This window comes from Drosophila montana, unplaced genomic scaffold (assembly GCF_035044405.1).
Source record: "Drosophila montana isolate Dmon_TW-CO22-7 unplaced genomic scaffold, ASM3504440v1 contig_1_1, whole genome shotgun sequence".
Classification (NCBI taxonomy): Eukaryota; Metazoa; Arthropoda; class Insecta; order Diptera; family Drosophilidae; genus Drosophila; species Drosophila montana.
In genome coordinates, this window is record NW_026996920.1 from 1009839 (window position 1) to 1027408 (window position 17570).

At 40.1% G+C, this 17570-nt stretch overlaps 1 protein-coding gene across 1 annotated transcript; it reads left to right on the top strand.

The window, feature by feature from the left end:
- The first annotated feature begins 4678 nt into the window (after positions 1 to 4678).
- On the top strand, positions 4679 to 5521 carry LOC135426238 (uncharacterized). Its single transcript, XM_064679267.1, has 2 exons — positions 4679 to 5320; positions 5393 to 5521. The coding sequence occupies exons 1-2, from the start codon at positions 4762 to 4764 to the stop codon at positions 5449 to 5451; spliced, it is 618 nt and encodes a 205-aa protein (XP_064535337.1). The 5' UTR covers positions 4679 to 4761; the 3' UTR covers positions 5452 to 5521.
- Positions 5522 to 17570: the final 12049 nt, after the last annotated feature.

The window sequence follows — 17570 nt, forward strand, 5'->3', positions numbered from 1 at the left end:
GATTAAAGAAGCAAGAGAGATCTAATCGGAAGGGAGCGACTGGGAGGTATATTGATCCCATCGCCCAGCCTCCGTTGCACTTTACGCTGCAGCTCTGCTTCCTCTTCCAGGCAGATATTTTCTATTTTCGAATGAATTGCTGAAGGGCATCCCAAACGTGAAATTTTCAGAATTTGTATATGCCATTCGATAACCAGCCAAGTTTGGCTGTTGTGCTTATAAACTTAGTGTCCAAGGCAAAACTTATCGAATAAATAAAGCATATGATCTACAAGAATAGAGTTGTCATATCTCCGAGAGGTATCTTCCAGAGGAACAGACACAGGGCTAAGTAATCGATTCTATAAAAAGAACTGCCTTTATTTATTTATGCATAGTCAATTGATAGATTGCATTAAATTTCCATTTAGCTGAACGCGGCAATTTGTTTATAAATTAGATTTAATTATGGAAATTTCTAACTTGTATTTAGAGCCAACAGCCGTAAAGCATTTAAATGAACCTGAACCAGGGCTCGGCTGGCCGTCAGGTTGTCATAATTAGAACGTGCCGTGCGCGCTGCAGTGGGAACCAATGCAGCACAGAGCGCACATAAACGCTCATCAAATCCACTTAAACTGGTAATGGCCTGCGCTGCTACAGATCCGCCACGCCCCCAATTGGTTTTATTTGCCATCAACAAACAGCAAAACACGCATACGACGCGTTGCACCGTTGCATAGCTGATTGTGACGCCCTCTGGCAATGTGTGTGTGGGCCTTGGTTAGTTGGCGTTTAAGTGCCGCTTGGCCCGGCCAAAGGTGCAATGGAGAGAAGCGAACAACCGAACGATGATAGCCAGGTCCGGCTATTTGCCTGCTGCGGAAAATGGGTACATGCGGCTGATGCTGGCGCTGGGCTTTGTTCAGTTCACGATGACGGTCGGTTCATGTGATTTTTGCACTGATTTGCTTTTAATTGAATTTTGCGTTTGACACAGCTGGCGTTTGGCCCCGCACTTGCCCCGTCAATTTGCGAGCCCCATTTAATTGCGTCGAAAAGGAAGGGCAGCTAAAACATGTTGAGCCTACTTAAAATGATTACTAGAGGGCACTAAACGAACAGACAAACTCTGGAGCATATAAATCAAGACGGATGCCTGCTCAGTGGCTGGTCAATGAACCGCAATGGGTAGGCAACAAAAAAGAAAGATAAAAATAGGCAAAGTCGGCAAGCCAAAGCCTTGTCTACGTACCTACTCCGGCCCGGTCTATAACCATTAATGATGTGGCCTACAAGCCTCGATACGAACGCGAGTACGTGCCTCAATGCCACAGCCGCAGTTTCCCAGCTTCCCCATGGGGGAAGCTGTTGCAGTCTGTCAGCAGAGCTGGGCCTACTCCCACGCCCACGCCTGCCATCCTGCACGGAGAAAACAGTAGAAGAAATGCGCGAAGCGGAAACAACTTAATGACGCGCGGCGCTAATGGTTCACTTAAGCACCCACATAAGTTGCCCGCGCTCCCCCAAAAACAGAGCGATAGAAAAAACACACATAGAAGCGGCTGCCTTTGGCACCCCGAAATCTCAATACACTTACCAATATAAATTAATTGAATTATATTTATAGAAACCGTACTAAGTAATACTCCGTTATAGTTTTCCCATAAAAATGATCATTAAACAAAAAATACACAGTTTTCTATATCTTTGAACTTCTTAGATTAATAAAATTGCAAAGATTCATCTCATTGCAGAAGAAAGTAAATATCTGCAATGGCCCGATTAGTTTACTATATCTTTTAGCTGAGACTCATTATACTCCGTTTATTAAATACGAATTCCATGAAACATAAAAAAAAATTATAGTCGTTGCAAAATTGGGCTGCATAAACAAATACCACAAGGCTGCATCGATATTTTTATAAGGGTATTCAATTTTCGGTACCCAGAAAAATGTTCTTTCCTATTCCCTGTATTTACTAAAAATATCGACAAATATGGGCATATTGAACTGGTGTAGGTATGAGTGTAAGAATGAGAATATCTTGTTATTTAAACAGTTTTCCTGCCCTGTTGATTTTGTGCTTTTCCGTATAGACGTTAAATAGACAGATCACTTCTCACATTTCTCATAAATCGATATATATCGATTTTTAGTAAGTATTGTATATCCCGCACACAGTATATGTAGAGGGAAAACGAATGGGTCCCAAATGAAAGGGTATCTTTTAGTCGGGCATCCTTGACTAGCGCACTTCTCCTATTTTTTTGTGCCCCATTACATTTTAGAGGCATCGCAGGCGTGTGGGTGTCACTGTGTTGTCGTTTTCCCGCCAAAATCGGCAAACGGCCTCTACCCTCCACTCTTCACCCGCCGCAGTACAGTTTGCCTTCTGCTTCCATGCGTACTCCAGTGCTTGGCCTGGACCGGCGGCTGCCTACCCTCCGCCCAGCTCCGCTGACGTCGCAATGTAATAATTTCTCGCTAATGGTGTCCTAAATTGTCAAGAAATATGGAACCATTTGAATGTGGCACCCCCCTTCAGCGTTAGCGTGTGGGTGTGCCTCCCGGAATGTGTTGATATATACATATATATATATATATATATATATACAGGGAGTATATACATATGTACATTATGTATATATATGTATATGATAAGGAACGCTGTTGCTGAGAGTGCGGCTTTTAGTTCGTTTGTGTTCTTGACTTCCGGTTAGCCTGTCGACTAGAAATGTCTTTGTTTTCTCTTTTGACTGCTTTTATGTGGGCTAAAAAGAAGTAGGCGTGTCTCAAGGGTGGGTGTGCCTCAAGTGTACATGTTTTTGACAACTCAAAGAACAACATGAAGGCTAAACTACTGGCAAATATGATATGGGCCAGCAGTCATAAGCAAAAGCTTTTTAATAGAAGCTCCAAAGTCGATTTTATGCAGATCGATAGAGTACTTCAGTGAATTCCACTTTTTAATTACTGTCAAACATGAAAGATATTCTTGTCTTGGAAGTTGTTATTCTGAGATTTTAAATGAGGAGAGGTTAATTATATTTGATTTTACCTGTTTAACAGATCTAATGAGGATAGTCGACCAGTCAAGACTAGTTATAAAGAATGTCGTCAAACCGTTTATCACATATTTTGCTTTACCAAGCTTTTGGCTTGGTCTTATTAAAGCAGAGCCCAAAAAGTGCAGAGGACACTTGTTGCACCCCCAGCTTAAATTAGACAGACAATTGCTTAGCTTCTCATTTAGCGAGGTCTGTTTAACGTAACGTAAACTCGCTACGTCACGCATACGTCTCATTGAGTTATCCACAAGAATTCATTGTTCTCGTTTCTTTGTCTCAGAGTTTCGCTGTGGTAAATACCCTCAAAGATGGCATCGCATTCATCTTCAGCTATTCAGACAGACAAAAGTGAAAGACGAGAAAAAAATGCCAGTATTGTGTGTGCGTGTGTTTCTAACTGTGTGTGTGTGTGTGTGTTTGTGTGTTGAAGCATTTATGCCAACACAGACGTAAAAAATCTGCTACTTATAAATTATGTTTATTTATTTATTATATTTTTGAAGCAGCTGCGTTCAACTACGCAGCATTTTGTTCAAAGTTGCCGCTCGTCCTGCTGTCAACGAGTGTCCTGGCTGGCTACTGGCATAACAATGCTTTCGCTTTGTCTCCGTCCTTCACGATTTCTACGTTTTCATAAATCTGCAGAAAGAAAGATGAAAAAATACGTTGTACAAATGTTGTTGACAGCGGACAAACGGACGGCGGACGGACTTACAGGACACACTCAAAGCTGGCCATTTGGTAGGAAGAACAAAAAATAAGACGAGGGTAGCCTCAAATTGGCCAAGCTGGCCAAATTGCGGTAGTTTGAAGGACCCCAAGGCGTTTATAAGGCATTTGTTGCTAATAATGTTGCCGATGTGACAAATATGAGTACAAAGCACATCACGGCATCTACATAATGACTCCAGCAATAATATCGACCATTTCTCAATCTACTTATTGCGATTCGCTAAGCGAATATTAAGCACAATTAATCTTACTTCTAACATTGCCAATGAACTCTATTTATCTATTCATTGATATCATAAGACATTTTCCAATGTCAGCTAGCTTTAATATTTATTGAAAGGCATATTGCACTATTTCTTAAAGCTACATTGGTTTAAATTACTTTATTTACCTATTTAAAGCTGCTTTAATAAAGTTCTAAAAAGAGTAAATTACGTAATTATCAAGAGAGTAATGAATGTTATTATACAAATTATGGTTTTCGGATGTATTAAGCTTAATCTTTAGTTGCTTTAACTTTTAAACTTTAAAACTGACTGAGCATTTCCTTATTTATTAAATTATTAAATTGATAAATGTCGTTTTTAATCAGCCTTAATTGAAAATAACCAACTTTGATTTAAAGCTCAAGGCTCTATTAATTGGGTTTTCAAGCTAACGTAAATTTGACACCAATAAATGTTACTTAATGTTAACTCAATTTTCCAACTTTTTTAATCTTTGCAAAGAAAACATCATTCAACAGATGTAAAGTATGAATGAATTCAATCATTTAGTTTAACATATTCAGCTTAAAGCTCTTTGTGGTGTAAGTTGCCATAAATCTTATGAAAATTGAAGCATGAAGTCTGTATTTAAGCATTCTTTTGTTGTACTTTTTTTTTGAAAAATGGAATCGAGACAGGCCATTAGATAAGAGTAGAAAATTCAATTTGAATGTGTTAAATTAAACAAAAAACTTGGTTTTCTTTTTAGAAAATGGCAGGCAGCGATGTTCTGATTGTGTCACCAACGAACGTGAAGTTTCAGGCTCCATTTCCACATTTGCAGAAGCGTCAACTGAGCCTGCTTAATCTGGGCGCTCAGCCCATGGTATACTTAATTGACATTGCGAATGAGGCACTATTCCAAGTGTTCCCCTCTAGCGGCAAGGTGGCTGCCTTCGACACCACCGAGCTAAGCATTTTAATGCAGCCTGCAGCCAGAGATCAGCCGAGCTGTAATTTAACAGTCAAGTACAAAGTCAAGTCATTCCCAGCTGAGCATTCGGAGGAGGCAGACCCTGCAGAGGATTGGACGCACGCACACACAACTGTAGTATGCATTGCGCTGGAGAATTTCGTGGAGAATGAGAAGGAATTGCTCAATATGTTTGGCTTAGACGGAAATGCCAAGACCCTCATCAAACTCATGGAAGAGCAGTATCAGCCCCTGTGCAGCAAGTGCAGCCTAAAGCGTATCCATCGACCTCCCAACAAACGGAGCTGGCTTAGCCGCATGTCGTGGCCGCTGCTGCTGGTCTTGCTGTCGGTCTTGGGTGGGTCACAGCTGCATTGTATAAGTATGTGTATGAGTTGTGTAAACAATTCTTTTGTTTTGATTATTTTAGTTTACTTTGGCTGGGAGTGGCTTGGACTGCTCAATCTCGACTCGGAGATGGTCTACTGAGAGGGAGATTAGGATCGTGGATCGGTCACAATAATGCAAATCAATATTAAATTATACAAATAGAAAACTATGCCTCAAGCAGCTGCATGCGAGTCTCCCCCAGCCACGTGTTCTCAGCCAAACCACGCAGAGATTGATAAATCAATCATACGCGCCGTTGGCTGCGGCTTTAAATCAACTTACCGGCTGTCTGGCTGATTAACTTAACTGCCGTTTTATTAGTTCGATTGCGTAGTGCAGCTCATTGAGGCCCCTAAATACCACACTCAACCACACACATACACACACACACGCACGCACGCACGCACGCACTCACAAATCACACAGACACACGTGTGCACACCAAGATATATGCTTGGATTTATTTATAACGCAATTATTGCCGCAATTAATTTCTGATTGCATTCTAGACGCATATCGGCTATTTTAAATGGCTGTTGACCTAGGTTGTTATTGCTATTGTTATTGTCCTTGTTGCTGCTGCTGCTGGCAATGCAACTTTAATTAATTTACGCTGTCTTGAACCGTTGCTTTATGATGCCAATTAACGTTTTGTGTGGCAATTCAATTTGTGTCCACTCGCCATCAAAATTCTAATGCAAATCCCTTGAAGCGGCAGCCAAACTACAAATTGATCCCCCGAGGCATTACGCTAAAGACCTTGACGTTGCCCTCGTGACAGCCAATTCATATTTATTTTATACAATTTGCACAAAAATGAGCCACGACACCAACGGGCGACACACTGAAAGCCCTCAAAACGCCTCCAGCTCCAGAAAATATCCCAAATGACTCTTTTTCTGGCTCTGCATTTGCTTTGCCCTCTTACCAAGCCTTTAGTTGGCATTTTTATAGCCCAGCTGCGAATGCAACAAGATGAGAAAAGTGAAATACTTGAAACAGAAAACTATGTTAAGAATTGCGCTTTAGGGCGCTGGCTATTTGAGAGTTGGGCAGTCATTGTGAACTTGTTACGAGCAGATTACAATCCATTAAGATTTTGAAATGTGGTTCAAAAAGAGCTCTGTGCAATCCTAAGCAATGAAAGATAACTTAAAATTAGATCTAGTAATATTGTCTTACTGTGTTATTATCGTGTCCACAATCCCAGACAGTTCATTCGTGAATCGGTTCACAGTTCCATGAACCATCTGACACTGGTTGTATTTTTAAACAAAAATTGCATCAATTCAATTTAACCTATAATTTATCGCAAAGTAACTATTTCTTTTAGATAAGAAATTAAATCAGGAAATTGTCTGTTCTACTCAAAATATTGCAAGACTGCATGAATTATTACTTAATATAAGCCGTAATACATTATTTTAGGAGCCTCTCGGATTGCACTTAATTTGTTTTAAAATAAACATTAGGCTTAATTCGAACCCTTTTGTTATTTATTTTACTTTATGTATTATTATTTTTTTTAATACTTTATTTATTCTTTAAAAATCAATTTTTAAAATGACCTTTAGTGAATAAATATTTGGGCTGTCTGAAAAATAGATTCGACTGTTGCGGTAAGGTACCTACTTAAGGTAAGATACTCAACCTGAAGATGTTACTCGTAACTCAGCCAAAGGAGGTAATTGGAGTGGTCAATCGGGGGTCATGTGTCCAGTTGACAAAATCATAGACCAGAATTCAATTTGGTGCCGCAATTTATGCCGCAGAGAACTGAAGAATCGTTTGCTGCATTTCCGTTTTAGTTGCTGTTTCGCTTTATCACAATCAGAATTTATGTGACATAAGGAAGTGAATTTGGGACTTTGTTCTGGCCCAGCCTGCCCCACGTTCAGTTGATTGTATTGAGAAATGAATGAAATTAGAATGTCTGATGGCATTTTGAATTGGATTCCGACATTTGTTTTTTGCGTGTCCTCTTCTCCCTCTCGCTCTCTTTCTATATCCTTTTTGGTCTATTCGTGCTTGTTGCCTTGTTTGCTGGCCAATTTCAGGCGACACCGCAAGACAGGCCACAAAATGGCGTCCTGGCTTTCCCCTGCCGCCACCAAACAACCACAGGCCCATGTCCTGTACCCGCACTCTTCCCTTACCGCTCTTCGCTTTTGATTGCTGTTGCATGTCAAAGATTTTGCGAGCCAAATGAAAATATTTTGTTGTGCTACACTGCAGAAAAAATATATAAAATTTGTAATCGAAATTCATTTAAATATCCACTGGAAGCACATAATTACCCAGCAAAATTTCAAATAAAAAGAGTAAATCGGAATTGGTAGTAAAGTTTAAAAATTTAAAACAATTTCAGTGCATAAAATTGAAGTAGAGCCAAAAGTACTACATTTTGAAGCGTTACGCTACAATGTCATAAAAGATTATTGACATTTCAATTGCAAAGCATTTTGTGTGACACATTCCGGACGGCGGGAATATCAACCGGAACAGAAACGTGTCGAGAAGTCAAAAAAGACAGTCGCAAGTTAGCCGACACATTTCCCTATAGCCTTTTCCACCCTGCATCTATAAGGGGACAAAACATTTATTCTAAAGCCTTGCAAATGTATTTAACAGCCACAAAGGAAGTTCTACGAAACTAAAAAGTGTATATATATTTGTGGTCAGCATCGTCTGTTTGAAAAATGCAAGTGTTGAGACTTTGGGAATGTTGAGAAGCACTTGAGCTAGATGCGTCGGCTAATACCTGTCAGTGTGTAGGAGTACGAAATTGTTGATAATACTTTGCCTTGGGCAAAGGGGTATCTTTTGGTCAAATGCTCCTGATACTTTGTTGTTGCATGTTAAATAATTTCGTGTCTATTTTGTCACGCTGTTCGCTTTAATCAAACCTTAGAAACCATACTGCCCCGGCTGCCATTGCCACCCCTTACAACTCATTAAATTGTTAAGACAAAATGTTGAACCGTTTTTGTTTGGGCTCTGGGCCACCTTTGATGGTTGCGGCACGAAGCGCGCATAAAACCAACAAAAGCCACAAACACGAGTCAACTTTTTGCGTAGCTTTGTTTTTATATTTTCATACCCTGAACCCATTGAAAATGGGTATAATGGATTTCTTCTTTGAGTCTAGTCGGATCTTTCCAGATCAAGTGAAATTTCAGGCAATATTGGTATTGATATCGACATAAGGAGGATATCTTGGATATCCGCTAAAAATTCAGACAAAATAATTTAGAGGGACGCAGCCTCCAACTTCATTCGGATTCCCCATGTGAAAAAGATGAGCCCTTGCTTAGTTCATAGCTTTCCATAGGGAGGCATGCCTGCTAGAATAGAAGCTAGAATGTTTGTTACTTCAGCTTGGCGCTGAGTTCAGGATATTTTCCTGTCGGGCATACCCGACTAGAGCATTCTGCCCTGTTTTGTTTTAGGCAAAAGTTTTCCGAGCTTATCCCAAGAAATAAATACGAATGAGGAACACGTTGCAAACACACACAAAAACACGTGCCAATAACGTTGACTTCTGCGACCCACAGCTAACAACCAACAATCAAGAAACCAAGAGGCAACAACCGTCAACCGGCAACGGCATGAAACAACTGCGATGGGAGAATTAAAACATGCGGCAGAGCCGAAAGATACGGACTCGGGCAGAAGCCTCCGAATCTGAACAGCTGGCGGACCGCGAATGGCGATGGCCGATTCAGGTGGAAAAAGTTATAAGGTGCCAACGGCCATAAAAGATGCAATCAAAATCAAACTGATTTGTCTCCGGGGAGTGTTGCCAACTTTTATGTTTACGAGCGAGCCATAGGATCTTCAAAATGCAAAAAAGCTGAAACGAACGTGGCACGAACTGCAAATACTCTATATGTGCTTGATGCAGCTGAATCTAATAAGTAACATTTAAATATATATTGTGGTAGGTGCAGTAAAGGACAATTCAATGAAATAATTATTTAATTGATCATTGTTTTTGTTACGTTATTCTATATTTTATTTGCATTTTAAACTTTTATACTTTCATAAAATTGATATAGTATACGTAAAACGTATACGTAATATGAACTGAAAATAATGTTCGTATTTTATTTATTATTCTTATTTACATTCACCTGAGGAATTTACAAGAATTTGCATTCAATAAATTTTAAAATACAAATATCTTATTTTAAATAAGTTTTAATTTAATTTTAATTCGTTTTAGTCACATCTAAGACTGTTGATAATATAAATATACACGGATAAAAATAGATTTTTAAAAAATGCAGTTCGTTTGTTTTCCTCAATAGCCTAGTTTAAGCTAAGTCTGCGTAGTTTCTTGAAAGCAAGCCTTAATCAAATAGTTTATAGCAGCCTCCGCTCCTGTTTGCGCCACCATAATGGTAAACGGAAGGCATTTGTATTGCTGGCACACAGGAAAGGGGCTACGCCCGCTGAACTGGCTTTAATTAGACAGTCGTGAAGTCGGTTAAGTTATGGGCTGGCAGACGAGGCTGCTGTGCTTTTGCCTCGGGTCGAGTCGTGAAATTTATGCGTTAAAATTGCATAATTTCCAGACACGCACACACACACACACACACAGCTATACAGCAAAAGTTTGCACATAAATTTAAGAGTCAAGGTAAGAGGGCAAAGTTTTGACTGCCGTGCCCCCATTTGATGCATGCCACTGTCCAATGGCCAGTGTCCCTGGCCTCGTATTGAATAAAACACTTTGTGTTTGTGCCGCCTCAGAAGTGTCTCTTGATGCCAGCCATCTGCAAGATACACAAACACACACACACGCACACACACACACACACACACACACACACGCACACACTCATCTACAGAACACACGCACACGATTCGTTTTTAATTTCCTGTTTCGGTTGCAGCTTCTCCGATTGCTGTCGGCTTCAGTCTGTTCTTTTATCGCTCGCTTCCCCACCTCCCACTGCCTTTCTCCATAGTTTTCCCCCAATTGCATATATGGCCAAAATTTTTGTATTTTTCATACCCTGCTCCCATTGAAAATCGTTGAGCAAGGTAGTATGACTGGACATGTGAATGTATGTAACTGGCAGAACGTGACTGCTTCGACCCCATTAAATTATATATATTTTCAGGATGGATCATGACGAAGAGCTGCGTCGATTTCGGAAAATTCAAAAGCTAAAGGTTTGAAATTTCACATTTTTGATATGCCCTCCCACTTTATCTAATTCCATATTTAAATCGATTGAGATTATTTCACTCTCGACTAGCTTCTCCTATTCCCCTAAAACTGAAAAAGGCTGCTATAAAGGTGGAGCATGGTTTGGATGCCTTGAAAATTTAATAAAGATCGAACTATAAACACAGAAGTATTTGGGCAATGGGAATAAGTCAGCATACGTGCGTGTATATGTAAGTAAGCAATAAGGATACAGCTTACTCTAACATACTCTCTCAAACCTGCAGATAGCCTAGAAGTTTTTCGATTATCTGGTGTTTGAAGTAAAAAGTAAAAACAAAGCAACGATGGCCTCACATCCACCATCTAATCTTTGTTTCCTCCAAAAATTATCATACTTACAACCATTTTATAACATGGTAGTTAAGCAGGGAACATGTCTCCTGGTGAACCTGGACAACAGCAGCTTGTCGCTGGGCTTAGGGTATCTGCTAGTCGGGCACTCACGACTAGAACACATTTGCTTATTTTTGACTGTGGTATTTTAGGTGATTTTTATTTTGTTTTCAACGCGAGCGCCTGTCTAATAGTTTTTTACTGCAACTTTATTTAGTGCCCCCTCTCCGCGTACTCTCCACCTCTCATTCTAGCATTCTGGCTGTCTATGACATGGCCCGTTGGGCGCCATCCTGCCAGCTCGGCCAGCTACGCCCCTCCCTTTCATTTCCATTCAATTTTCCCCGGCAACAGTTTTTTCGTGCGCCATTTTTGAACATTTTGCAATGAATTTCGTTTGGGACAGCGTCCGTCTGTCTGTCTGTCATTCCGTCGCTTTGTCTGGCGGCGTTTTTATGAAGATAAAAAGCTCAGCGATTCGGCAACAGCATTGGCATTGGTCTAGGGCATGGCTCTGGGCCGCCGCTTATGCCAGGCTGACGCCTGTGGCTAATAGAGGCGGGTAAGGGGGGTGGGGGACAGCCTGAAGTGTGCTCCGCGTTTTGTTTTGCATGAATTGCAATAATTGTTTATTGGCAACAATGGATTTAAATTGTTATCGGCTGCAGCTGTGAAACAATTATGAATGCCGAGCGAACGAATGAAGCGAATCGAGTGAATCGAGTGAATCATGTGAATCAAGTGTGATTGAATTGCGCACTTATAAATTGCAAAATGTTATGATATTTCAGAACATTTGCTGTCAGATAATAAAAAATCAATAAATGGTTCCTATATGTACGATTTTATAGAAGTTATAGAACTTGTTATATCTCTGCCGAGAGAATTAATATTTTGTGAACATGATATATCTATAGTATATATTATGTATTATTATATATATTACTAGCGGGTATAACCCGGCCTTGCCCGTGGCACGTATGTTATAAAATCAAAAAAGCTTTGAAAATGATTTTAAAACTGATCGGACGGGATTCAAACAACTTTTATGCAAATCGGAAAACTCTTAAAATTCACCAAAAAAATCTTTGAAATGCATTTTCCACCGAAGGAGTTTAGATTTTGCGAGAAATGTGAAACACGTCTCTAATGATCTTTCTTATAGATCTTTGGAAATAAATTTGAACACAAAACGTCATCCACCAAATCTTCGACCCCCATTTGCACCAAGGAGGGATGGATTTTTCAAAAAGTATGAGACAACCCTCAAATGAATTTGAATATAGATCTTTGAAAATTAGTTTGGGGCCGATCGGATGGTAAACAAAAAACTTTCATACAACCTTTTTCCGCCAATTTACCACTGTTGCGGGTGGAATTTTCCAAATCGCTGAAATACGTACTTATTAAGTTCTTATGTAGAGCTTTAAAAATAAGTTTGAAGCAAATCGGACACAACTTAAAACGCCGCCCAAAAAATCTTTAAATCGCATTCCCCGCGAAGAAGTTTGAATTCTGCGAAAAGTGAGAAACACGTCTCAAATGATTTTTCATATAGATCACTGGAAATGAATTTGAGCGCGAAACGTCACCCACCAAATCTTTGACCTCCATTTCCACCAAGGAGGAATGGGTTTTTCCGAAAAGTGCGAAACACCCCTCAAATGAATTTGAACAAAGATCTTTGGGGCCGATCGGATGGTAAACAAAAAAGTTACATACAAACGTTTTTCGCGATTTTTCCACACTTGCGAGTGGAATTCCCCGAAACCCCGTCTTAACGTGCACCTACATCACATAAGGTAACTACAGTGAAAATTTCAGCTTCCTAGCTCTTACGGTTTGGGCTGAGCGTTGATCACCAATCAGTCAGTCAGTTAGTCAGTCAGTCAGTCAGTCAGTCAGTCAGTCAGTCAGTCAGTCAGTCAGTCAGTCAGTCAGGACAAACAGTTTTATATATAGAGATCTATCAGTATCAACAGTCGAATCAATATACTCCTCAAAAACCTACAAAGCCGCAAGCTTTTCGACAACAGGGTATTTCAAATTCGGAATGTCTATAATATCAGTTCTTTCAAGTTTTAATGTAATATTGAAACATTGCACATTTACTTAATAACATGCCCTTTAAAAATCGTCTTAATATTGCAAAAAAAAAATCGAAGCTCTCAATTCTTTTCGTCTACCAAAATAATTTCATCGACATTTCAGAGGAATTTCGGTTAAACCTGGCCAAAACTACGGTTCGTTATCTGTCTTTCGTTTTTCAGATGAGGAACATTTAGTCTTCTCCTTTCTTTTTTGAATTTTGGCAGCTATCTTGAAATGATGCTGTTCAATAAGTTGACATCATCTCTAGTTACCCAGTCCTCAATATATTTCTTTCCTTATGAACGCATGTGTTATGAGCATTTGCAACTGTCGTGCTGATTCTGCATGAGTATTTGGATTGCTATGCTTTTTACTCTGTGGCATCATTTTGCTGTTGCCGCCTTCGTTGCTCCTATAACAGGTTAGTTTCCTGTTGATATGAACAAGCAGATAAAAATGGCTCTGTTTGTCAGGTTTAGGACGGCAACCAAACAGTTTGTGGTTGTTAGTCGTCAACTGGTGCAGACTTTTCTATTTATTTTGATATTCCTGCCAAAACTGTGTTGTGTGAACTATTTTGCCTTTAACTAACCTCCGTTAGTGCCTGATGTAACATTTTCAGTTAATATGTTTTCAAATTGAATGTTATCTGAGAAAAATATGTTGCTGATGCTATTGAATGAAAAGAGAACAATTCGGTTCAAAAGCATAATAAACATCGTGAAAGGCAGCCGCCATAGGGTATTCCAAGAAATATGAATTACAGAAGGTATAAAAAGTATAAACAAAAGTAGATTAGATATACTTATTATCCTAGGATTTAGCCTACACATTCTTCTTCGAGCTATCTATTAATTTTTAATATACATATATAAATGTTTGCCAATATTTATGTAATAAATAGCTAAGTGCAAAAATTTGCCAAATAAAATTAAACGAACCATTAAGAATGTAAATTAATCGTGTACGATCGAGAGTTTAAAAGTCAAGAAATTTGATATGTGCGAAAATCTGAATACTACTCGGCTCTCAAAAAATAACAGATTTTCCTACTATTGTAAATATAATATTTTTGAAGCATTTTTCTATATAGCATTTTTGAAAAGCCTCTGCACAATTGCTACAAAAATTTGCTATGATAATTATGTGCAAGTGAGGCTACCCAGAGGAACTGATGCATTCTTCATAAATAAAACTGACAGTCTGTGCAGTCCAAGCTAAATGTGTTCAGTTTGAAAATTTTACGCTCAGCTGTGAAAAATTGGTGGAAAACGATTGCATAAAACTTTTTTGCTTAGCCTCCAATCAGCTTCAGCTGCTGGTCTTGGCACGACCAAATCTGGGTAATATTGCATGGTATGAAATCGAACTATTTTTATAATAATAAGACATAATAAGACATGTTCAATTAAACGCATTGAAATGAAGAACAGCTCGAAATCATAACTATTCGCAAAATATGAGCCCCTTTTTAATTAAAGTTTAATCCAAGGCTCAAGCTTTCGAGCGACCTCTTCATAGCTAGTACATCCGACAATAAACTGATTACGATTTGATGGCATTATCCCGTCTTTGGCAGCTGAAATGTCTGGGCTTTCGAGTCTGCTTGGTGAACATTTTTGCGTTTGTGGGCCAACTGAGAAATGCCAATTGGCAAGGGCGCTGAATGCGACTTGAAGGCGGCTTGCCAAGTATAAAATAAATAGCGAGGCTGCGACAACAATTTGGAGAGAAAATCAAAGTGGAGCAGAGCGGACGAGATTCAGGCGCATATTTTTGGCAGGAACGCGAAATTAATTATGCGCGGCAAAAGAAAGGCTTACCGCAGGACAAAGACACCGCATGCAAGCACCCAAAAAGGGCATGGGCCAACAGGGCCGGTCACAAGGAGGGGGCTGCGCCGCGTCAGCTGCCGAAACGGTCGCATTAAATGAGTGGCAACGCCGGCGTCGGCGGCGTTCCAGGATTATGTTAAATTTAGCGGTGACACAGACACTTGGCAAAGGTTCTCACACAATGGCGCAATAATTGCGCAAGACTTGTCGGCCGGGGAGGATCGTTGGGGGGCGTGTCAGGCTGGCCGCCATTAATTGTGCAAAGTCAGTGCGACTGAATGTGTCGCCCCTGGCAGCTGCACGTGTCCCTTGCGGCTCGCTGTCTGCCTCAGGCAGAAGTCAGTGCCAAGTGGCAGATGCCCTGCTCAGTGCCAACTACGACTGTGGAGTGTGGCAGGTGTGGGGAGTGGGGAGTGGATTGCGGGGCATGGAGTGAGCTGGGGCAAGTGCAAAATAATAAAATGGCCAAGAAGCCTTTCCCGCTGCTTCGACTCTCATTTCGTTCCATTTCGCTTCGTTTGGTATGCCATAAATTTGATGCTATTTTTATTGTCATTTTCATTGCCCGCTCTGTGAAAATGTTTGTTTAATTTACGACTAAATCTCTCTCTCTCTCTCTCTCTCTCTCTCAGTTTTTCTCCATTGCAATTATCAACAGCGGACTGCGAGCACGACAATTAAATACAATTTTCGCCCAGTTCAAATACTCAAAAGTTCGTCAGCAGCAGCTTAAGATACGCGCAGAAGATAAATCATTTACATTTTCATTTTCTATTTATCAAGCTCAACATTTAAGGATATGCTCAAAGACCCTTTTGGCCAAAAGCGAAGGACAGCAAGGAGCTCGGCGGGGCGAGGAGGGATTTAAGCAATTCCCGCCTGACGCGGTTTGTCGCTGCAAATTGTATGGCCAAAAAGTGGTCGTTACCTTGGTAAATACTCTGACAGACGCAGGGGAAGGGGGTCGGGCATTCACTCGCCCTGAGGTTGTGCGACGTGCACATTTCATAGCTGTTTACGTGTGAAGCACAATAAGGACTCGCATTCATTTCGCCAGAATGTGAGCGAAAGATGTGGCCATAAATTCTACAAATAGGTGTGGAATAGACTTTGCTTAACCGATTATTTCTTTAGAGTCTCAGAATCGAATCTTCATGCATCCTCTATCTCAACCAGGGCTGCAGGCCCATAGCAAAAAATTGGCAATGACTCGTGTATGTGGTGTTTTACATCCATGAACTCAAGCTGTGATTAATCAAACTGACAAATTTAATCTCTAGCCAAAATTGGCATCAGCCGAATATGGTTTGTTAAATGCAAAAGTAGGGGCTGAGTCTCTCTCCCTTGGCTTTATATTTCGATTGGCGCTTTGATTAAGCTGTTTGTAAGATAATTCGTTTGGTTTAAACTTAGGCTCATAGTTAGAAAAGTCGTACTCAAACCGGCTCAAACCTAATATTAACCCAATGCATAAAGTTGCCCTTTCCGCGCTTTCATTTGGCTTCTGCCCACAAATGTACGAGGCCTTTTCTTTTGTGGTTGGCCAAATATTTGCATTAAATTTGGCCAAGTGGCAACATTTTTTTCGTTTTTTTTTTCCAGGAATTTTACTTGCATTTCCCTTTGCTGCCGCACTAGCTGCTCTTCTTCTCTATTTCCTCTTCATTTTGTTTTTTGTTTTTATAGTTGTACAACAATTTCTTTGTTTGTTCTGCGCTTTCGCGGCGAGTTAATTTTGCATTTCCGCTCATTTAACTGCATTTTTTCGGTAGTCTCTCACTTGACCACTCTCTCTCTCTCTCCTTCTCTCTCCCTCACTCATTGCTGGTGTTGTTGTTGTGGCTGGCTCCAAGTGCCGTGAAGTTGTTTTTTCCACTGTAGCTCCGCCAGGAAGTTCATTTGGAGCAGCCGCAGCAGCATATGAATGAATGTTGGCGCAAGAGGCCAAGCTCATGAAATTCCACTCAGCAGACCTTATAAATAACTCTGCTTTTATATCCTTGCAGAGGCTATTTTAGCTTGGCACGAAATGTGGAATACATAAGATAAGACATCTCCTCTTCTATACGTGTATATGCATATTCCTCATAATACCGACAGCCGACTACATCAGTCGATCTGTTTGTTTGCAGACGTGTCCACGACGGTGTTGTTGGGAGAGGGTCACAATATATACCTCCAATAAAAACGACCAGTCGAAAGTCAAGCTCAAGATATTTTAAGAATGATTATATATTCACATTGCTATTTCTAGGGTGTCCTTTCATACCAAATCAAGTTAAAAGTGAAGTCTAAAATCGATACAATGTCAAGGTCAAAGCCATTGATAATAATATGGTAAACTTCGTATGACATACGGGAGCATATATTTCAAATTGCAAGTCACCAGCCTTTTTCCCTCTGGTGGGAGGTGCTTCTATCTGTTTGTTTTATACATTTGCATTGACCTTGCAGAAGGCATTAAAGTTTTGTTATGAACTGTGTTAAGCATAGAAGGAGATATCTGCATTAACAGCCGAGATGATAGTCTGTCTTTTTCTATGCGAACTAGTCTGTCAGTTTTAAAGCTATTGTCTTGAGACTTTGCATTGGTCCGACCCTCTGTTGTAGGCAGTACATGTCGAATCACTATATCATATAGCTGCCATAGGATCGATTAAGTTCTGGAAAAAAACTATTTAGTTTATAAAGATATTTTGACCAAACTCGGCACTTAAAGG